This window comes from Crocodylus siamensis, chromosome 3 (assembly GCF_052110815.1).
Source record: "Crocodylus siamensis isolate JL-2025a chromosome 3, ASM5211081v1, whole genome shotgun sequence".
Lineage (NCBI taxonomy): Eukaryota > Metazoa > Chordata > Crocodylia > Crocodylidae > Crocodylus > Crocodylus siamensis.
This window is the reverse complement of record NC_143397.1, coordinates 91,356,498-91,380,302: the sequence shown is the minus strand read 5'-3', so window position 1 is coordinate 91,380,302 and position 23,805 is coordinate 91,356,498. Positions and strand designations below refer to the sequence as shown.

General features: G+C 44.3%; 1 protein-coding gene across 11 annotated transcripts in view; it reads right to left on the bottom strand.

The window, feature by feature from the left end:
- The window catches only part of MLLT3 (MLLT3 super elongation complex subunit), a 221,933-nt gene that overhangs the window by 61,607 nt on the left and 136,521 nt on the right, over positions 1 to 23,805 (bottom strand). For all 11 annotated transcript variants that reach the window (XR_016441276.1, XR_016441277.1, XM_090038803.1 and 8 more), the window contains one exon: positions 2,920 to 3,531. Coding sequence is in view for 9 of the 11 variants with exons in the window: in XM_090038803.1 (XP_089894929.1) it covers positions 2,920 to 3,531 (612 nt within the window). In the remaining 2 variants the exon portion in view is untranslated. The remainder of the gene's footprint in view (positions 1 to 2,919; positions 3,532 to 23,805) is intronic.

Here is a 23,805-nt window from a genome sequence, read left to right as displayed (position 1 = left end):
AAACACTTAGAACACATAAGAAACTCGCCTTTAGTGAGACGTCCTGAGCACTCTGTCTATTTAACATTCGTAGGACTTTTCTTTTTCCTGCCTAATGCAGTAAATGCCCACAAGTACTCAAGACTGGATCACTATAATGTGCATTTTAGGGACATATGGAGACCCCATATGCATGTAAACATTTCATAACTGCAAAAGCAAAAAGTGCCATGCTGGGAGAAACCACTAGCAGTCAAGGAAGAACTGGCTCACAGCGCAAACCAAGAGAGAAAGGAAGCGTGTGCAAGGGACAAGTTGCTCCTTCTCATCCCCTACCCTTTCTTTGACTCAGCTTGGGGAATACTTCCCCCTCAGGCACTTGACTGGGGAATTTTAGAACTGCACACACTTCCCTACCAATAGATGAAGCAACAAGCAGCAGCAAAGGCCTTTCAGATGACATTCCTGTAACTTTCTTGACAATAATGTCCCCTCACCAACAACAAGGGAAGAGGTCACAGGAACCTTCACAACTTTCCCCAATGTAATTTCTAGCTTATCATACTAGGACTAGTACCATCACAACTAACCTCCCTGAACATTGATATGTAGGCTGCAGAACAACCAGTCTGACACAAATGTTGCTGCTGTGAAGAGAGGGAGAATGCTGAATCACAGGTGGAAGGACACATATATAGATGCTTGCAATGCATGACACTGGATGGAAGCGCTGATGGACCTAGCAGGAGTCTGAAAGACTAGGTGGCATATTATCTACAGATGGTAAAATGCATCAGTAACAGAGGCAAATATTTTCAAGCAGCTTCCTGTTGGAAGTCTGGAAGCACATCATTCACCTGGTACCAGATACACACAATATTTTGTGAATGCTACTTAAAAATTCATGTAACGATAAATCTTGGTAAGACCTCCTCTGGAAGATAGGCATAAAGCCAACCAACTTACTCAGATATCTCAAAATGAGTCTGATTACTAGACCCATACTTAATCAATATTTCTGGGACATGCCCTTTCCTGGCCCCCTTTCCATGCCAAAAGGAACATGAATATCACAGGTGTACAAAGGCAAAATATATTATCTAATTATAATACATAAAAATGACAATGTAGATTAAAAATTAAACTCTGTGAATGACTTCAGTGATTCACTCTTATCTGCTATTAAAAAAACCTAAAAGAATAAGTCACATAAGCCTACTGTTATACCCTCCTCTATCTCCTAAAAGCCCCACTTCAGCTGCTCTCTCCATCACCTTCTGGATGCCCTACAAAAGCTTCAACTAAGTTTAACACCACAAAATTCCCAGTCTTTCCTACGAAGCCTATTTCCCTATTTCACACCACCATGTTACCTGTCTATCCCTAGGAGTCAACTTTGACACCATTTCTCACACCCACATAGCTTTGTTGTAGCCAATCTTGCTGCTGCTGCATTCATAAGTGTCCAGTACACACAGAGCTAAAACTTTCATCCAGGCCCTCACCTCTTGTCCTGATGCCTGTAACCCTCTTTTCATCCCATTCCAACATACATAAGACAGACTTCTGAAGAGAGGTTAATGGCCCTTTTCAAAGCCCTTCTCCAGTGACTATATCCAGTAACAGTTTCTTCTAACTTTCAAGAATTTCATAGGTCTTTCTCTCTGATATTACCTATTCTTCCTTCACTGTTTCTCTACCATGCTGTTTGACCAATGACACTAAGCTTAACCATCTACCTGCTCATCCCAAAAACCATACCTTCACCTTGCTTCCAAAATACCTCTTGCTTATGATCTTATTCTTTTTCTTCTAACCCCTTTCAAGACCTAATCCTACTGCAAGAGCAATATGGCATCAGCCAAAATTAGGCAGACCGGTAGGCTGTTGTTAAAACCTGCTTTTCAGTAATTTTCAAACTAAAAATAGTCATAAACATGCACACAGAAATATACGTAGATTTGACTCCCTTGCTACCTCTCCTTTGTGTATGCACTGTGATCTTACAAGATGAATTCTGTAAGGTAGGATCACATCTACGTAAAACATCTGTCCAAGGACAAGATGTAATGGTCCTGGGTCATGACTACTAGCAGCTCCCACAATAGAAATGTTAACACTTAACATAAAATTGCTGTAAAAACTTCCATAACAGCATATAAGTCAGTGACTTGTCATGGAGGCATCTTCCCCACAGAGAAAGTAAAGAAGAGATACAAAAAGCTATATTTTAATCAAGACAGAGTTTGAATTAGCCCTGTTAATATTAAAAATGCAATCAGATTTCTGTGCCACAGGTCAGCCCTCCAAAATCAGGATATGGGAAGCCATAGTGTTAAAAAAAGTAGTGTTTAGTTTCTTGTTTTCACATCTGTATAACTAAATTCAACCATGGCCAAGCAAGTAAGAAATATACCAACAGTAAACTAATAAGCAATTTTAACCTTGCCCTTCAATGGTGTTTTTCTCCATATTAATGCTTATGAAGTTTCTAATATTATTGCCTTCCTTTACTGTTCTCTTATATCTCTGATACATCCTCCCTAACCCCCCCGTCCCCCCCCCCCCCCCAAAAATACAAACCTCTGGAACATGAAACAAGCCTTTCAATTAATCTCTCAGAAAAGTGCTGCTGATTTCTTTGGAAGGGAAATGATACAGCACTGATAATTACAACATTTTGAATTATGTTAAATTGATCAGAATGAAGGAGCCAAATTATGCTTTAATCTGTATAATATAGCCAAAATACCCAAATATTTAATATAACTGATAATTAAACACACATAAATGTGGCAGTTTATGATACAAACCTAGAAGCCCATCTACAAACCATCAGATGAAACTGAAAACTTCATGAAAGAACAAAAAATACAACTGAATACAACCAAAAACAATCAGAACTTGGAAAATGGTAAACAGAAACTAAAAGTCACTTACTTCAGATTTAGAGGACATATTTTCCTCCATGTCAGAATCATTGGGATCCACAATATCATCAAATGGTGGTAAAGTAGGCTTTTTTTTCTCAAGTGTCTCACTTTCCATTTTGACTTTCCCCATTTTAGGCTGAGATTTATCCTTTGTTTGCTTTTTGTCAGAAGAACAAGTAAGTATCAGTGGAGGAGCACTAGAAAAACTTTTAAATAAAGACTCTGAGCTATTTTTTTTCCTTTTTTTGGCAGAAAGTTCCTCAGAATCTGTAACAGTCGGCCTTTTTGTTGGGGTCTTCTTTTCTTGCTGCTGTCCACCTGTTATAGTAAGGATGTTGTTCTCAGATTTTGGCTCCTTAGACATGGTTTTGGGTTCCTTGAAAGCCATCTTAGGAACTGTTTTTTCATCTTTTAGTGGTTTGTTTTCTTTGGGTTTCTTAGAGGATTCTTTGGAAGATTTGTTGTGTTCCCTGGAAGGTTCTTTGAAGGCACTTTTATGGTCTTTTGAGTCCTTAGAAGGTTTTTCTTTGTGCTCCTTTGTTAATTTGTGGGGCTTTGAAAAACTGTTATTACTGCTGCTGCCACTACTGCTGCTTGTGTTTATACTCTTACTTGGGTCCTGCAACAAGTATAAGCACAAGAAAAATTTAGAAACAAAGAAAAAAGGATCAAACAGGATCTACATTAAGAATCTAGACTGTAGATCCTAATCACTCGAAGAATGCAAGAATATTACTTCCAGGTTTACTTAAAAGCAGCATCCTTTCCATTTAAAATAAATTGTCTATACATTTCTTAAGATAAAATTAGTTTTCAAAGATGAATACAATACCTCAATGGCTAAAGGTAGTAGACTTTTTCATTAATTTGTAGTGGAGATAAGAAAATCTATGAGACTCTGGAAAGCTAATCTAGAATGCTTGGCAGATAAAGTAGGCCAATTTTATCTTCAGAACAAACTAAGATGCTAAAAAAAGCAGCATAAAATGATGAGGACAAAATCAAGAGTTTTGGAAATTCTAATACACATTTTAAAGAAAAAACATTGCAATGATAAGCCAGTGAAAGAACTTGCACTTTATAGCAAAAAAATTTAAGAGTTGGAACCAACACAGCCTTATTGTAATGTTTCAGACAAAGCGTTATGTTGCCCCACATTTTGATAGAGCCCATTTTTCATATCTAGTGTTAAATGTGGATCGGTACTGGTGAACAACTATCAGCACCCTCCTGGCTGTCCAGTATTCTAATGAATGAAGGGGTTTCTTTGTTGTTTTTGAAAACTGCAGTGGGGCATAAAGCTTGAGTAGGTTCTGGTGTTCCATACCATTGCTTTGTCCTTTCCTTGATTTCATGATCTTTATTTCATTCTGCTCCAAACTCAATCTTTGACAAAGAACAACATTACTTCTTAAAAAAGGTCTGTATTTCACAATTTTTCCAAGGCATGCAATATCTTCACAATAGATTTCTTTGCCCAAATCTGCTATTGTAAAACTCTAAAAGGTCAAACCTGGAGTGGAGCCAGAATCTTTAAATGGAACCAGGAATAATCACATTTTAAAACTCCTGAAAATGTTATTTTTGGGAATGTCTTTCATTTATGAACTGGCATCACTGTTACCTGGTCCTGTTTTCAAAAGATGCTGAACATGCCTGCAGCTCCCATTGACTTAATGGGTAGTAGCCAGTGATCAGTGCCTCTGAAAATTCATTTTACTCCAGGGGTGCAAGCACCAAATATGTACAATAATTCTTCCCCCAAACAAGCCTTTTTTTAATTGAATCAACAATTCCATAAGAAAGAAATTCACTTTATAAAGTGTAACATTAATTAAATGAGGCTGAATAGTTTCTTACGTTGATTATACAACAACAAAATTAATATATGTATTTATATATACCAAGTTCTTATGAAGACATGTACATGAAAAGAATTACTGTCTATAGTTGTTAGAGGTCTGCGAACCTTCAGTTGCCAATTCTATTCAGACAAGTTTTGGCCAAATTCAGAGGCCGAATCACTGAATCAGAATCAAATAGGGAGACAACCCCCCCCCCACACTCTGAATTGATTCAGAGCCTCCAGATCGATTCATAAAGATTCAGAAAAAGATTCAGATATTTGGTGATTTGGAATGCAGTCTTGCAGGGAAACAGAAATTGAGAAAAAGGACGGGGAGCGGGGGGAAGGACTGATATCTGTAGCTGGCCAGTGACTGTGATCTTTCCCTGAGTCCCCTTCCAATCACGGTGCTTTGGGGGAGGGATGTAGAAACAGCATATAAGCCTCTGTCTGCAGCCTTTCTGTCCCTTTTGTGAGCTGTTTCTGCCTGAGCAACAGCATCTGAAAGGTAGTACTGGACTGGACTGGCTTCCTAGTCAGTCTCCTGCTAGTCTCTCTTCTTGGAAAGGATTGGATACAGCTTATTAATTACCCTTGCCTAGAATCCCTCTACTTATCCAATCCATTTCTTTCAACTTATTCTTCCCTCAAAAAACCTCTTATTTGTTCTTGTTATTCTCCACCCCCACACACACACACACTTTTTATAAAGAAAGTTGTGTTTTGCTTGCCTGGCAGTGTGAGATCCATCACTGTGCAGGAAAGCATATACATTATACACACTCACACACATAAGGTAAACAGAGAAGAAAAGATATTATAGTTACACACACACCATAAACAGAGAGAAGAAAAGATATTACAGTTGTGCATGCACACATATTTTCCAGCACAGCAAACATTGAAACTGCAAACATGGAAACTGCATTTCCAGCATGCTGAAAATGCAAGTGCCAGGCCTTCTGGCAGGGGAAGGAGAGGAGATAGAGAGGGAAGGGGAAGAGCTGCAAGTTCCCCCTGTCCCCCCAAACATAGATGCATCCTCTTTCCTGGCAGCGATGAGTCATCTGCTGCCAGTGGGTACAAGGAGGTGGAGGCAGTACCTGTCCCTACACCATCTCCCCTAACACTAGAAATAGCCACAAGCACCGGCATGAGTCTCCTCCACCCCAATTTCATCTCCCAGCGAAAGCCTCCCAGTGCCAGAGGAGGAGCTGGATCTGGAAGCAGGGGACCCGAGCACCCTAGCAAAAGAAATTCTGGGGAATGAGAGGGATCTGAGTTTGTGCTCCGCACCCCTCAAAGTTCCCCTAGAGCCAGATCTCCTTTTCCAGAAAGCACCTTGAAGGAAGTTATGGGGGCAGGTGGCTCAGCTTCCCCTGTTGTTGTGCCTCTGCCTGCTGAGGAGGGGATAAGGCAGGATCCCCACCCGCAACCCAGAAGTGGAAGGGTAGTGTAGTATGGGATCATTTTGAAGTGGCAGACAGTATGCTATCTGCCAGCACTGCTGAAAGCAGATCAGCCAGGGCAAGGAGGTGAAACACTTCACCACCATAGCGATGCTGCTGCACCTCAGGAGACAGGACCCCTTGGCCCTTGTTCCTCCTCAGCCAGGCACCAGTGTGAGTGTGCTCAAAAAAAAGTTCCCCTTTCACTCCAAAGCCCCTGTCCCAATGAAGCAAAGGCAGTTCACCCTGGAGCGGTGGGGGAAAGCCACAGACAAAATGAAGGGCACATTGCATAGGTGAGTAAGGTCACCCAGAACATTGGGGACATGCTTGCTCTTGATGGCCAGCCCTTTTCCTTAGTTGAGCATCCAGGGTTCAGGTTGCACTCCTGGCCCCATACTACCAAGTACCCACACACACCACCCTTAGCGGGACAGTGGTGCCCTCCTCGTATGAGGCATGCAGGGAGTACTGAGTTTCATAGTTTCTAGGGTCGGAAGGGACGTGAGCAGATCATCTAGTGTGACCCCCTGCCATGGCAGGAAAGAATACTGGGGTCAAATGACCCCAGCAAGATGTGCATCTAACCTCCTCTTAAACACCCACAGGGTAGAATCCTGCACCACTTCTCTTGGAAGTTCGTTCCAGACCCTAGCCGCCCTGACTGTGAAGTAGCGTCTCCTGATACCTAACCTAAACCTACCCTCTGCCAGCTTGTGACCGTTATTTCTGGTCACTCCTGGCGGTGCTCGGGGGAACAGGGACTCCCCCAATGCCTGCTGATCCCCCCTGACTAGTTTATAACAGGCCACAAGATCCCCCCTCAGCCTTCTCTTTTGGAGGCTGAAAAGGTTCAGGTCCCATAGCCTGTCCTCATAGGGCCTGCCCTGTTGTCCCCTGATCATACGAGTGGCCCTCCTCTGGACCCTCTCCATGCTGTCAACATCCCTCTTGAAGTGCAGCGCCCAGAACTGGATGCAATACTCCAGCTGCAGCCTGACCAGTGCCGCATAGAGGGGGAGGATCACCTCTTTGGACCTGCTCGAGATGCATCTGTGGATGCATGCCAAGGTGCGGTTGGCCTTCCTAACTGCCTCTCCACACTGCCAGCCCATGTTCATCTTGGAGTCAATGGTGACCCCCAGATCCTTTTCCGCCTCCGTGTTGGCAAGAGGCGAGTTCCCTAACCTGTAGGTATGGTGCCGGTTGTTCCTCCCCAGGTGCATCACCTTGCACTTGTCTGTGTTGAAACCCATCCTATTCTTGTCCGCCCACCCTTGAGGGAGGAGCTGCACAAAGCAGGGTCGCAGGTAGCCTTGCACTTCACCTCGGACATCTGGAGCAGCCAGGGTGGAGATCATGCCTCTCTCTCTCTCACAGGGCACTGGTGCCATCAGTCAGGCTGTGGGCTCTCCTCCAGGCGAAGGTGATGGATGAGTCTCACACGGCAATTGAGACCATGATGGCCATGAACTGCATGGTGCAGGGGTGGCTTGTTGGACAGGGCAAGTTCACCTGTGGGTACATGGTCACCAACAATGGGGCCAATATGGTCAAGGAAGTGCATGATGTGTTGGCATCCATTGTGTGGCACATAAGTTCCACTTCAGTCAGGGATGACTTGGAGGGGAACTGCCAGTGATGGCACCACCACTACCACCCAGCTGATTTCAAAATGCAGGAAGGTGGTGGGCTACTTCCACTGTAGAATCAAGGGTGGCACGATGTTGTAGAACAAACGGACAGAGCTGAGTGTTCCACAGCACCAAATCATGCAGGATGTAGAGACTCAGTAGAACTCCACATACCTGATGCTGGAAAGCCTGGTGGAACAACAGAAGGCCATCCATGAGATGGCCTTGCTCAGGGAGATTGGGATCAGTGGCTCCCTTAACAAAGCGGAGTGGTATACCATCTCCCAAATGTTGGTGGTCCTCAAGCCATTCCTCGAGGCCACCGAGACCCTCAGCACTAGCAATGCTGTCCTTAGCAGACGGGCAGAGGCGAGGGGATGTGGAAAAGAGGATTCCATTTTCATGTGCCAGGACTCCCACCAGCCAGTCTCCTTCAAGCCAGCCACTGCCAATGTGGGCCAAGGGCATGGCTACAATGTTGGGGTCCAGAGGCACCAGACCACAGCCTTAGGCAGCTAGTGCCAAGGCTTCAGTGGCTACCTATCTCACCAAGGACGTGGAGCCACTAGACTGTGACCACTTGGCCTATTGGGCAATGCACAGCCAGATGTGACAGGATTGATCATGGTTGCCTGGGAACACCTGTCCTGTCCACTGATCAGTGTTCCAAGCGAGAGGGTATTCAGCATTGCTGGGTATGTTTTGATACCCCACCATACCTCCTTGGATCTTTGTTTGATGGAGCAGCTAGTGTTCCTGAAGGCAAACCTCCCACTCTACTGGGGTTTCCCAAGCTCCACCTGCAGATGGAGTGAATGCCACCCTCCTCACTCTGGCCACACCTATTCCCTTTTTCCCCCCCTTTTTTAAAACCATTTAATGCCCGGCCCTCAGAACTGGAGAGGGCAATCACTGCATCACCAGCAGAGAAAAAACATCTCCCTGATGAGCTCCTGTGTCAGGATGAACTTGGAGGTATGGGCTAGGGCTATGGGGAAGGAGGAGACCCCAGGTCCTGGGTATGACCTAAAACTGCACCCTGACAGGGTTGAGAGGTCTGGGGGGACTACCAGTGGTGCAGCAGCCCCCGAGAAATGTCAGGATCATGAACCTTGCTGGTGAAAGGCAGGTAGAAGGCACCTTATAATCTCCAGCCACCACACACATGCACTGTGCTGTAAGATCTTTGAGAAGCCTGAGGCTTGCTAGTTGCAGTGGAGTTGTGAGGCTCCAGGTGAGCTTAGCTGCCTTGGATGCCATCTGTGAGCCATGGGCTGCAGCATAGGGGGAGGTATGGAGCTGTGGAATGGATGTCACCCCTAGACATCACAGGCCTAAATGGGCAGCCTCCCACCAGGGTAACATCTGAATCAGTTTTCTATCAAGGCGTAGTGGGTGGTTGGCCCAGAAACAGGTGGGCAGGCCACGATCTCACCTGCACTGGGAAGGCACCCTGTTACAGGCTACCATCCTGGCTGGTTTCATCCCGCTCTGCCTTAACAAACACAAGGCAGACAAGGGTCTTTGGATCAATGTGATATCTTGTATTAGACCAACTGAATAGTTGGAGAAATGCATCTGAGCAAGCTTTTGGGTTTAAAAACTCTTTGTCAGGCTGAGGAAGCATCTGCAGTTGGTGTGTGCACTCTTCCTGGATGGAAGGAATAGTAAAGAAACCAGTGGCTGCCATGCAATGAGTGCAAAAAAAATAGTCAGTAAAAATGTAAAATTCAGGCATCATGGGGTGAGAGATAGGCTGGGAGGGGCGAGCGCAGGAAGGGGGATGTTGCAGGTAAAACTGGAGAGGTACCTGCTACCTAGAGAATCAGATGTCCATCAGGTTGTAGAGTGTCATAAATCCAGTGTCTATATTGAGTCCATGAGTTTCTGTATCTAGGAGGTTGATGAAGTGACGTTCATAGTGAAAAGTGGTTTGTAAATTCCATTTGAGGATCAGGCCTGAGAGACTGGAGAGAGAGTGGCTTTTTTGTGAGAAATGTGCCCCCACAGGTAGTTTGGTATTCTTCTCTGTAACAGATTGCTGGTATGCATTCATTTTGGTGTACAGTTGTTGCTTAGTGTCTCCTATGTATTTTCCATCAGGACATTTGGTGCACTGGATGAAATGTATAACATTTCTGGAGATGCAGCTGTAAGATACAGGAATGGTGATGGTTCTGTTGTGGAGTGTAGTAATTGTGGGGTAATGGAGATATGTTGGCAGGTTTTGCATTTCTTGTCATGGCATGGTCTGGATCCATTTGGTGTGTTTTGGGCTGTAGGAAGTTGGTTTCTGGTGATGAGGTTAGCAAGTTTCAGTGCTTGTTTGAATTTACAAACCACTTTTCACAGATGAGCCTATGAACTTCATTTCATCAAACTCCTAGGTACAGAAACTCATGGACTCAATATAGACATTGGATTTATGACACACTACAACCTGCCTGACATCCAACTTGCTGGGTAGCAGGTATGTCTCCACTTTTACCTGCAACACCTCCTTCCTGCACCCCCCTCCACCCCCCCCAGCCTCTCTCACCCCCTGATGCCTCCATTTCCATTTTCACTGACTGGCTTTCTTGCCTGCATTGCATGCCAGCCTCTGGCTTCTTTACTATTCCTTCCATCCAGGAAGAGCACACGCACCAACTGCAGGCGCTTCCTCAGCCTGACAAAGAGTTTTAAACCTGAAAGCTTGCTAAGATATATTTCTCCAACTATTCAGTTGGTCTAAAAAAGTATATCAGAGGTACCCTCAACTGGTCCATGCTGGGACTAAGACCCAAAGGGGGGTCAAAGGGCCAGGTGCTATGAGGAATATCCAGAGCAAGAGGCTCAGGATTCCTACTGGCCTGAAGGCAGAGCCAGGGCCTAAGGGGATGCCAAAGGTCCCAGAGAGGGAACCACAGCTGGAAGGGCTAAAGGATGCAATCTGAGAGGAATGGGCCACAATGTAAAGAGAGGTACAGAGCTGCAGAATGAATGTCACCCCAAGACGCCTAAATGGGCAGCCTCCCACCTGGGAAACATCTGAATCAGTTTTCCATCAAGGCATGGCAGGTAAAAGAGGGGCGAGAGGCTGGCCCAGAACAGGTGGCCAGGCGGAGATCTAACTGGCACTGTTACAGGCTACCATCCCTGCTGTTTTCATCCCACTGTGCCTTTTCACATGCATGCAAAGTCACCTATGTCATGAGTTTTGCTTAGAACAGTTTGAGGTGCAGTTTCCAGAAACCCCTGCACCTATCTCCTTGAAACTTGGCAGGCTTCGTGCCCTCAGAATGAGGTACCATTCCTGCTGTTTTCATTCAAATCTGCCAAAAAAATGACAAAGGTATAGGCATTTCAGTGATTCCCTACTATAGTCTATGGTCAAATCTCTCTGAATCAGCGACGAATCTTTCAAAGCCAATTCAGCCGAATTGATTTGGGACAGTGATCTGAATCTCCAAATCGAATCACTGTCCACCAAATTGGCCAAATCCGAATCAAATACTTTTCTATTCACACAGGCCTAATCGTTTTCAAAACTACTAGCAATTCTCTTTTCTCAAAGGCTAAGTGTAAATGTGATAGAAATTAAAGTATATTTATACAACTTAACTTAAAACTTCATGAACTCAAGGAGATTCTTCATTGTAAAGACCCCCCCCAAAAAAATCTAATAAATATTTCCAGTTGGGTTTGTATAATCTTATCAAAATGTACATGGATATTTGTACATAAATCTAGTTCATTTAATAAGGGCATGTTAAAACAAAGGAACAAGAAACTCTGCACCAACTTTCTGTGGAATATTCACTTTTAAAGTCATTCATGATCTAGCCAAACAAGGTTCTTTGGGTAAATCTGATCACTTTTATTAGACAAATTCAAGCAGTTGGAAAAAATTCTTCTTTGCAAACTTTCAGGTACAAAACACCCCTCATCAGACTGAGGAAGCATCTTCAGTTGGTCTGTGCTAGAAATCAGAGGCTGGTACGCATGTAAGATAGCCAGCCAATAACTGGCTTTATGGAAGTATCAATTTTGATAAAATTTTATTTGGTTGGGGGGAGGAGAAAATGAAATACTATTGTAATGAGATGCAGTTGTTCCATTTACATTTTTTCAAAAATGGAACATCATATTTTTAAATTTAATGTGCTGAAATCAAGCACAATATATTCCTAATGCAAAACTGCATTCTAAAAAAAAGTTTTAGATTTTTTTTGTTTTGCTTTTGAATAGAAGAAAATTGGAATATTGCAGAATCTCTCACTAAATGAAAATATTTGCTTCCTAACTAGCTTTACCACAGAAGACAAAAGTGGCTGGGATAGACTGTCAGAGTATACTCGTATTATTTGGAGTACTATTAATGCACTTCTCATTGTGGCTCAAAACCACACTAGTATTTTAAATAGAGACTGTTTTTGAAATGTCCTGAGTTATCTATCAGTTTAATATACACTACTGATGTGCCATACCAATGTAAGACAAATGACTGCAAATGCTAAGCAGTAAATTAAATCTATTGTTCTTTTTAACAATGAAAAATATTCTGATGACATTTGAATGTCTGAAAGTAAGCCACTTCCTCATTTCCCATGTATACGTGTGTATACTAATTAAAAAGTTAAACAAAAACATCAATCACTCCTGATTTCAGACCATTTTCCTGGAGTTTTCTAAAGTTAACTGAGATAAGAAAAAGAAGTGCATTTGTATACCTTAAGTTTCATGTAAAACATAACCCACAGACATGCCTTCTGATTTAGTTACTAGTATTGTGCAAGAGGTCAAGTTTTGATTCTTAGTTTCTCAGGACACAAGTAGCGTTTCAGTACCAAATCCTAAACAGAGTCCCTGCATCACTTAACTGTCTTGACTGTGAGCAAACTGAAGCTCTTTTACAAGGGAACCTCATTGTAGTGCTATTCAGCAGGAAAGGTAACAGCTGTGAAATGAGTCAGGCACTTGTTGGCATGAAGTAGTATGAGAACTTTAGACCCCTCCTTGGGATTTAAAAAAACCCAAACAAAACACCCACAATTTTATATTATATGCCAAACCAAGGAGGTTGATATGCTCATTGAAAGCATTATGTTCACCAAGGATTTATTTGCCTAGCAAGCATGCATGTGAGGAATTATTTCACCATTTCACATTACAACAGCCACTAAACTTCCTAGGTTCACTCTCATTTAAGTGAATAATGTTCTATTTCACTTCCCAGTTTAGATAGCCCTACAGAGTTCAACAGATAGGAGGAAAAAGGATAATGGCAGGCAAAAATTGAAATAATAGGGGGGAAAAGGCATTTTTATATATACAATTAATAGAAATATAAATTGGCTATAGTAGCAGGGACATACTGTGAAAAAATACATGTATGTTCTTTGGCGTACATGCTTTGTGCTAAAAAAATACTGATTCATGGTTTTTCCTTGTTTATCTACAAATAACAGCCTGAAATGTTTGTTTCCCTCTCTGTCCTAAGAAATGCCGCAAGCAACAAATGAGCAATACATTCTGGCACCCTGGTCACTTTCTAATTATGACTGGAACATTGAGATTGTGGATTACTGGCTGACCATATATTTACAAAACACTGCTTGCACATTTGTGTACCATACACACACACACACTGACACACACATACATACACCCACGCCCCCCTGATCTACACCCCCCCAAACATACATACACACATTATAACACACACACACACACAATATACACACACAGCCATACACATTTTATATACACACACTTTATATATACACGCCCACACATTTAAACACACACACCCCTACCCCATCCCCAAATACACACACAGACACACATAAACACACACTCACAAACACACACACACACACACACCAGGCTTGTCCAACATACGGCCAAGCCATTTTCTGAAGACCAAGGTGATGTGACGGGAAACAAAAGTAAACACTTCGGTTTCTGGGAGGAGATGTGATACCACTTCCTGTGCGGTCTTTGAATATGGCTCACCAGCCCACTGGGTGATAAAAAGTTCATGATCTGGCCCCACATTCAAAAAGGCTGGACACCCTGATATACATACACACACACTTATACACACACACACACGTATACACACACCCACACCCCCCCCATCAAACTACAGGCCCATCAGCCTGACCTCTATCCTGGGCAAGGTCTTAGAAAATTTTATCGAAGAGGCCATCCTTAATGGACTGGCCAACGCCAACATCCTGAGGGATAGCCAGCACGGGTTTGTTGCAGGTAGGTCTTCCTTGACTAATCTCATTTCATTTTACAACTGTAAATGCTTCTCAAGCAAATCCCAGGACGTCATTCTCCCTTTGTACTCGGCCTTGGTGAGGCCGCAGCTGGAGTACTGCGTCCTCTTTTGGGCCCCACAATTCAAAAAGGATGTGAAGAAGCTTAAGAGAGTCCAGAGGAGAGCCACGCGTGTGATCAGAGGTCAGGGAAACACCTTACAACAACAGGCTGAGAGCCATGGGGCTCTTTAGCCTAGAAAAGCGCAGGCTCAGGGGTGATCTGATGGCCACTTATAAGTTTATTGGGGTGACCACCAGGATCTGGGAGAACGTTTGTTCACCAGAGCGCCCCAAGGGATGACGAGGTCGAACGGTCACAAACTCCTGCAAGACTGTTTCAGACTGGACATAAGGAAGAATTTCTTTACTGTCCGAGCCCCCAAGGTCTGGAACAGTCTGCCAGCGGAGGTGGTTCAAGCGCCTACATTGAACACCTTCATGAGTAAATTGGATGCTTATCTTGCTGGGATCCTATGACCCCAGCTGACTTCCTGCCCTTTGGATGTGTGCATATATATGCGTATGTATACACACCTGCACATATACACATGCACACACCTGCACATATACACATGCACACACCTGCACATATACACATGCACACACCTGCACATATATATACACATCGATACACACAAACACGTGTGCATATAGATACACACGTGTGCATAAACATGTATATACAAACACGTTTTATATATACGTACATGCATGTAAATACACATACATACGTATAAATGTATATAAACAGACACATCTTTATATACACACATATATATACAAACATGTAGATAACTATATACATACATAAACATGTATGCATATATATGTGCATACATACACAGATATAATATATATGTATATATTAATACACATAAGCATAAACACACATATACACACACACGTATATATACACATACACGTGTGTGCAAATATATTTACATACACACACACGAGTGTACATATGTATTTATGTACATGTGTATACACACACATCTCTGTGTGTGTATACACCCCCCCCCCCACTGTGGATACACATGCCCCTCTGTTAGTGTCTACACACACACGCACTCCCCTTTGGTGTGTGTGTCTACACCCCCACAGCCCTCTACGTGTGTACGCACACCCCCACAGCCCTCTACGTGTGTACGCACACCCACACCCCTCTGCATGTGTGTACGCACACCCATACCCCATGTGTACACCCCCACCCCCTGTACTTGTGTGTGTACACACCCCCCGTGCTTGTGTGTGTACACCCCCACCCTCTGTGCTTCTCTGTGTACACATCCACACCCACCCTGTGTCTGTGTACACACCCCCCGTGTCTGTGTACACACCCACCCCCTGAAGCACACCACTCCGTGTATACGCCCACCCACCCCTTTGTGTACACACCTCCCTTTGTGTACGTATATTCACACCCCCTTTGTGTGCACCCCCACACACACAAGCTTTGTGTTCCCAATGCTGTGTGCACGTGTACACACGCACGCACGACCCCATGTGTGCACATGTACACACCCACACGACCCCACTTTGTGTGTACACACCCATGCATGCCCTTGCTTTGTGTACACACCCACACACACCCTGTGTGTGCATGTCTACACCCCCCGCTGTGTGCGTGTGTACACATACCCCCTGCTCTATGAGCATATACACCCCCCGCTTTCTGTGCATGTACACCCCGTGTGTGCACGCACACCCTTTGTGCACATGCGTGCACACACACCCTTTGTACACCACCCCCGCTGTGTGTATACACCCGTGTGTCTATACACCCCCACCCCCTTTGCGTGTACACACACCACCCACCGGATGTGTGCGTGTGTACCCCCCCACACCCTGTGCATGTGTACCCCCAGCTCCACCCTTTGCATGTGCACGCACCCACCCACCTTGCGCGTGCGCACACACAACCACCCCCTTTGCATGTGTGTACACCCTGTGTGTGCGTGTACACCTGCAACCCCCGTGAGCAAGCGTGCACCCTCCTCTGTGCGCGCGTGTACACACCCCCCCTCTGTGCATGCGTACACACACACACACACCCCCTCCCCAGTGTGCGTGCGTGTACACACACACACACACCCCCTCCCCAGTGTGCGTGCGTGTACACACACACACACACCCCCTCCCCAGTGTGCGTGCGTGTACACACACACACACACACCTCCCCAGTGTGCGTGCGTGTACACACACACACACACACCCTCCCCAGTGTGCGTGCGTGTACACACACACACACACACCCTCCCCAGTGTGCGTGCGTGTACACACACACACACACACCCTCCCCAGTGTGCGTGCGTGTACACACACACACACACCCTCCCCAGTGTGCGTGCGTGTACACACACACACACACCCCTCCCCAGTGTGCGTGCGTGTACACCCCCCATGTGCGTTTACACACACCCCCGTGTGCACGCGCACACCCCCCCGTGTGCGTCCGCGCGCGCACCCACCCCCACCCTCCTCTGTGCGTGCCCGCACCTACCCACCCCCACCCTCCTCTGTGTGCAAGTGTACACACCCCCACCCTCCTCTGTGCGCGCGCGTAAACCCCCCGCCCCCACCCTCCTCTGTGCACATGTACACACCCCCCCACCCCATCCTGCTCTGTGCACATGTACACACACACAGACACATACAGACAGTTACGTATTTGTTTATATACATACATTTACAAATATTTATATATACACATGTATGCACACACATGTATCCACCGATATATACATATGCCCCCACATATTTACATATATATACACACCCCCACGTGTATACGCACACATACATGCACATATATACAGAAACACACACGTGTATATAGAATATATACACATGCACACATATACATACCCACGTGTATACACACACACACGTATACATACACACAGGTGTATACACATGTATACACACAGATGCATTTGTATACACACATACACACATATACAAACGTACACACATTTACATGTTTATACACACCCACACATGTACTTATATATACACAAACACACACAGACCAAGATACATATACGCACATCCACATATATACATGTACACATGCCCCACACCAATAGATACATATATACACACCCACATATACACACATGCACACATATATACACCCACATATTTACACACACACACATATATACACTGACACAGACATATACATATATATGTACAGATACACACCACACCCACACCTCTCTCTCTATATATACACACACTGATATCTCTCTATATACACACAGAAATATCTATACACACACCTCTCTCAATATACGTACACATCTCTCTCTCTCTCTATACATATACACACATATACATACATGACTATACACACATATACATACATGACTATACCCAACTATATCTATACACACACACACCACACACACACGCACACACACACGCACGCACACATATACACAAGCACGCACATTTGCACAAACTTATAAACAAAGACACATACACACACGCAGACACGCATTCAAACCTACACGCTCAGACAAGTACACAGGTGTAGACATGAACAGACATGCAGACATGCACAGACACGCACACCTTTACATGCACACATACAGACACACATACACCTATACACACATGTACACACAGTGTGCATATATACAGACACATGCACACAGACGCACACCCACAGACACATATGAACACTCACATAAGCAGATGTACATACACATATACACACACGTGTATATACATACACCCATGCATGTACAAACACATGTACACAAACACACATGTACAGACACAAAGACACGCATACCTGTATACACATACACACACCCCTATACATAGACACACATATACACACACATGCACATATATGCACATATACACACAAACATATGAATGCATACACATAAACACACACACCCACATATATACATCCACAAAACATACACAGACACCCATGCATGCATACACACATGTACACAGACACATACGGACACACAGACACAGACACACACATATACATACACAGACACGCACCTTTACGCACACACACACACAAGCACAGATATACACATGTATACACACACACGTGCATATACAAACACATACACACATATACATATATGAACACTCACAAACACATACACACGCACACATACACATATATAAACTCCTACAGACATACACACATGTACAAACATATATATACATATGCACACAAATATATACACATGCACACAGACACATACACGTTTGCAGATATACATACACACGTATATACACATGAACACATATGCACACACATACTCATATAAACACACACGTACGTACATGTAGACACAAACATGAAGACACACATGCCCAATACACAGACACAATACACATACAACATGTATGCCCAACACACATACACACACAACACACATACACACACACCATACATGCGTAATACACACACACACACACACACACACACACGCCCAATACACACACATACACAAATACACACACAAAGTTCATAGATTTCATCTATTTCATAGACATTAGGGCTGGAAGGGACTCAGAAGATCATCGAGTCCAGTCCCCGGCCCAAAGGGCAGGAAGTCAGCTGGGGTCATAGGATCCCAGGAAGGTAGACATCCAAATGTCTTTTGAAGGCATTCAAGGTAGGTGCTTGAACTACCTCCGGCAGCAGTCTATTCCAACATTTGGGGGCTCAGACAGTGAAGAAGTTCTTCCTTATGTCCAGCCTGAAACAGTCACAGAGGAGTTTGTGACCATTCAATTTGGTCATCCCTTGGGGCGCTCTGGTGAACAAACGTTCCCTCAGACCCTGGTGAGCACCCCTGCTGAACTTACAGGTGGCCACCAGATCACCCCCAGCCTGCATTTTTCCAGGCTGAAGAGTCTCATAGCTCTCAGCCTCTCATTGTAAGGTCTGTTTTCCTGACCTCTGATCATGCATGTGGCTCTCCTCTGGACTCTCTCAAGCTTCTCCACATCCTTTTTGAATTGTGGAGCCTAAAACTGAACGCAGTACTCCAGCTGCGGCCTCACCAAGGTCAAGTACAAGGGAAGAATGACGTCCCGGGATTTGCTTGAGAAGCATCTATGGTTGCAAGGCAGCATTTTGCTTGCTTTACTAGCTGCAGGATCACATTGAAGGCTTGTGTTCATCTTGTGGTCAGTCATGACCCCCAAGTCTCTTTCTTCCATAGTACTAGCCAGCATAGCACTGTTGACCCTATAAGCATGCTGCAGGTTTTTCCTCCCAAGGTAAAGAACCTTGCATTTTTCAGTGTTAAATGCCATCGGATTCTCATCTTCCCATTTCCTGAGCCTGTCGAGGTCAACCTGGATTGCTGTCCTGTCCTCAGACGTGGATGCTTTACCCCAAAGTTTGGTTTCGTCGGCGAACTTGGCCAGTCTGCTTCTGACGCCAATGTCCACATCATTAATGATGACGTTGAACAATATAGGCCCAAGAACTGAGCCTTGAGGGACCCCACTGGTCACAGAGCACCACGACAACTGACTTCCATTGACCACCACTCTCTGGGTCTGACCATGTAGCTAATTCCCCAGCCAGCAGATTGTGGAGAAGCCGAGGCCGCAGTTGGCCAGTTTCGCCAAGAGGTGATCATGGGATACCAGATCAAAGGCTATAGTTTGCCAGATCCACTTTCCTCCCTTTCTTGAAGATAGGCACCACATTGGCCTTCTTCCAGTTTTCAGGCACTACACCATAGCACCAGGAGTTTTCAATGATCCATGTCAGAGGCTGGGCTATGATGCTTGCCAGCTCCTTGAGTACCCTGGGGCATAGATTGTCAGGGCCAACTGACTTGAAGGTATCCAGCCTCTTGAGGTGTTCCTTCACGAGGTCAGCATTGATGGAGGGCAGGGGATCTCTCTCCCTCACCCAGACCTCCCTGTCCCGTAGCAGGCATGGGTGTCCCATGGGACTGATGAAAAACTGATGCAAAGTACCCATTTAATAGGTTGGCTTTTTCCTGGGCCTCAGTTGTCCCATCTGGTTCAGCAGAGGTCCTATGTTGCCCTTGCTTATCCTCCGGCTCCCCACATATCTGAAAAAGGACTTTTTATTGTCCTTGATACTTGAAGCTAGTTGGAGTTCAGTTGCAGCCTTGGCTTTCCTGTTATGCTCCCTGCAGGACTGGACCAGTGCAGAATATTCCTCCTTGGAGGTGAATCCCATCCTCCGTCCTTTGTAGGCCTTTCTTTTTAGCCTCAGGAAGTCTACTAGATCACTGGAGAGCCGGGGGGGGGGGGGGGGGCTGCTGTGCCCTCTTGCTGCCTTTCCTCAGAGATGGAATAGACTTAGCTTGTGCACTGAGGATTGCTTCCTTGAGGAGCAACTACTCTTCCTGAACTCCCCTCCCCCTGGGGTCACGGTCCCTTAGGGTCTCACTGATGAGCCTCCTGAGCTTGTCAAAGTCAGCTTTCCTGAAGTCATGGACTTCCATGCTGCTGACTGACTTGCCAGCTTTATGATGGATGGTGAAGGTGACCAGCTCGTGGTCACTGTTACCCACCTTCTCCTCACAATCACTAGGTCACCGATTAGGTCATCCCCAGTAGCCAGTAACAGGTCGAGCAGTGCTTTACCTCTTGTTGGCCTGTAGACTTCTTGAGTCAGGTAGAGGTCATCTACATGATGGGAAGCTTTGCAACTGCTCAGATTTTGCTGAGTGATCTTCCCACAAGATGTCTGGGTAACTGAAGTCACCCATGACAACCATGGTCCTGGAGCATGTGGCCTGAGCCAATTCCCGGGCGAACTCCTGGTGAAACTCTTGACTTTGGGTGGGATCTGTAGTAGACTCCCACCGTTGTGTCCCCTGTGCCGTGTTCTCCATGGATTTTAACCCAGAGGGTCTCCAGTCATCCACCCTGGTCACCAACATCAGCTTGCAGGGACACGTAGCTTTCCTTAACATAGAGAGCTACACCCCTGCCCCTTTTATCTACTTGATCTCTCCTGTACAAGATATAGCCATCTATACCCATGGTCCAGTCATGGGTAGAGTCCCACCAGGTCTCCGTTATGCCTATGATGTCATAATTATTTGCATTAAGCAGGAGGATGAGTTCCTCCTGCTTATTCCCCAAGCTCCTGGTATTTGTGTACAGGCAGGCAAGTGTCCCTTGGGGACTCTTGCCTTGCCCAGCTTGTACCAGGGCTGGAGCAGGGCGGGGCTCCCTTAAGTGCCTTGGCCTGCTGGCTTTGTAAGGGTTACTCAGCTGGCCAGAAGTGGCAGTAGACCCCCCCGTTCCTCCCCACATACACGTCTTACAGAACCAAATGTTGTGTTGGGTTCTTCCTCTGCACCCTACCTGCAATTTCTTCACAAGGACCTTCGCATTACAAAATGTAGTCTCTCAATTTAGTTTAAAATGTTGCCCTAGGGAAAGCGCCTTCCCAACAAAATGGTCTCAAAGAACTCAAGTAGCTGATATACTTTATGAAGCTAGTTAGCAAATTAAGCATTTTTCTGGTTCATTAAGTGGTTCATTAAATTTGATTTAGTCATTAAATTGGCTACATCAGCACTACCAACCTAAACTACTGTATTCTGTGTTTAGTCTAGAAATTTAAGGTTAGCAGTCATTAAAAATACACACGTTATTTTATTTTCACTTGTAATAAAAAAAAAAAGTTATTCAAATTTTATGGCAATCTCTGGATAATCTGAATACGCTAAGGTGAAGCCAGGGAGTTTGTGTTAAACGTGACTCTTGAGGTAGGAGTTGGCTCTCAAGTGGGAAAAACTGAATAATTTCAGAACATTTATTTTTCCAATGAATCACGAACTATTTAGTAACACAAAATTTCTAATATAAATATCTTTAAAATATTATTAAACAAGGGTTCATCCATTTGGAAAAATTTTGGTGTACAACAGAAAGGGAATGCTAAATACACAGAACCCTAGCAGAAAAAGAAGGTAAAAGGGGAATATCAATTTTGAAGAGGGATGCTTAAAGTACTTTTGAAGTGTTCCCCCCCCGCCCCGCTTTTCATTCACTGCTTTTTCACTTGCCTCCTAAGAAGTATTTCCCTTACTGATTATTCTTTCTACAGATATTTTTTGCCCTCACCCTCCTAAAGCTTTCAGCACTTGGCTTGTCTTTTCTGTCTGATCCATATTACAGGTTACCCTTAAGGCCAACAGTGGCAGCAGAAATGTGGAACGGTGTTAGTTGACAGGTGTCAAAAAACCAGTATGGGGAGCACCAGACATTGTGGTTTCTGTAAATGAGAAAAAATGCCCTCCCTGTCACCCCATTGATTTTTGGGGGAAAGTTATTGTTATTATTCAAAAATAATGAACCATTTGATTCTAAGACACTCCACAACAGATGATGATGATGATCATCATCATCATCATCAAATAGATATCTACAGTACTGCTCTTAAATATTTTGCGTAATTTACAAAAAATCACTACAATGCATTTAAGAGCAACACAATGATTACTACTAGCCCAATTTAAAATGCTACTTGAGATATCTGTGCATCCCAAAAGCATACCAAGTCCCTGAGAACATGTACAATGAGTGCTGAAGACAAGAACTGTAGCTCTTTACCAATTTCCCCATCACCGTGCCACATTTTGAAAGCGTCAATCTATGTCAATTTGGGCCCAGTCCTGGGAACCATCTGAACACCATGGTCATCACACTGAATTATAGACATCAAGAAGTACAGACACCTGTATGCTTAAATCTGTATTTTAGAAGCTTGCGTGATTGCAAGGAAACTGCGAGAATTTGTACCGAGACCACATGACACGCACAAAGCTACACTGAGGTTGATAGAATTACTCCATTTTGCATGCACTGATAGTCCGGCTTTAGTAGAAGATGCTACTCAAATTAGAACTGAAAAAGCTCTCCAAAGAGTAGATTTCAGTTTGGGGAATTTTAGCATATAAGAATACACATTTTAAACAGACTGAATAAAATTATATTGCATTTCCATCCCTCCAAATCCAACCAATACACCCGAATAAAACACTACATTGGAACATAGCTTTGCAGACATTTCTTGTCACATGATGTACAAATGGAGAACTGATTTTGTACATTTTAGTGGGGGGGTTGAAGGACAAAAGTTGCTGCAGAGGCAGGAATGCTGACAATCTTTTAAACTGATGCGATGACTTGTTCTGCTGTTAAATATTGCTATGAACACCAGTTAAGATTGAACAGAGAAGAGAACAGTTAATTAATACAGCATTTCCCATGGCTTAGAGTTCAGTGTTAATTTTATTCCAGGAACCCCTCAACAATTGCTGCCAAAGTAAAAATAAAAACCCCAACCCTCCCCCCTCAAAAGAAATCCACCTAGAGAGCTGTGGATAAAATGAAAACAGTGATTTCAGTCTGACAGTACTGCTGTTGAATAGTCCTATTTTGTAATCAGATAATGCAGCATCTTTCCCTTTTACCAGTTCCATAGAATGCAAGCCTCAATTGGTCTGTATCTACATTTGCACTACTTACTGCAGCAGCCATTGTACTGTCAGACATCAGAAATTCATGGCAACTCCACCAAGTGGTACTTTATATTTAGTATTAACTCCTGAGGGAGGAATGCAACAAATATGCAGCCACCTTTTTCTGTTGTCGGACCCA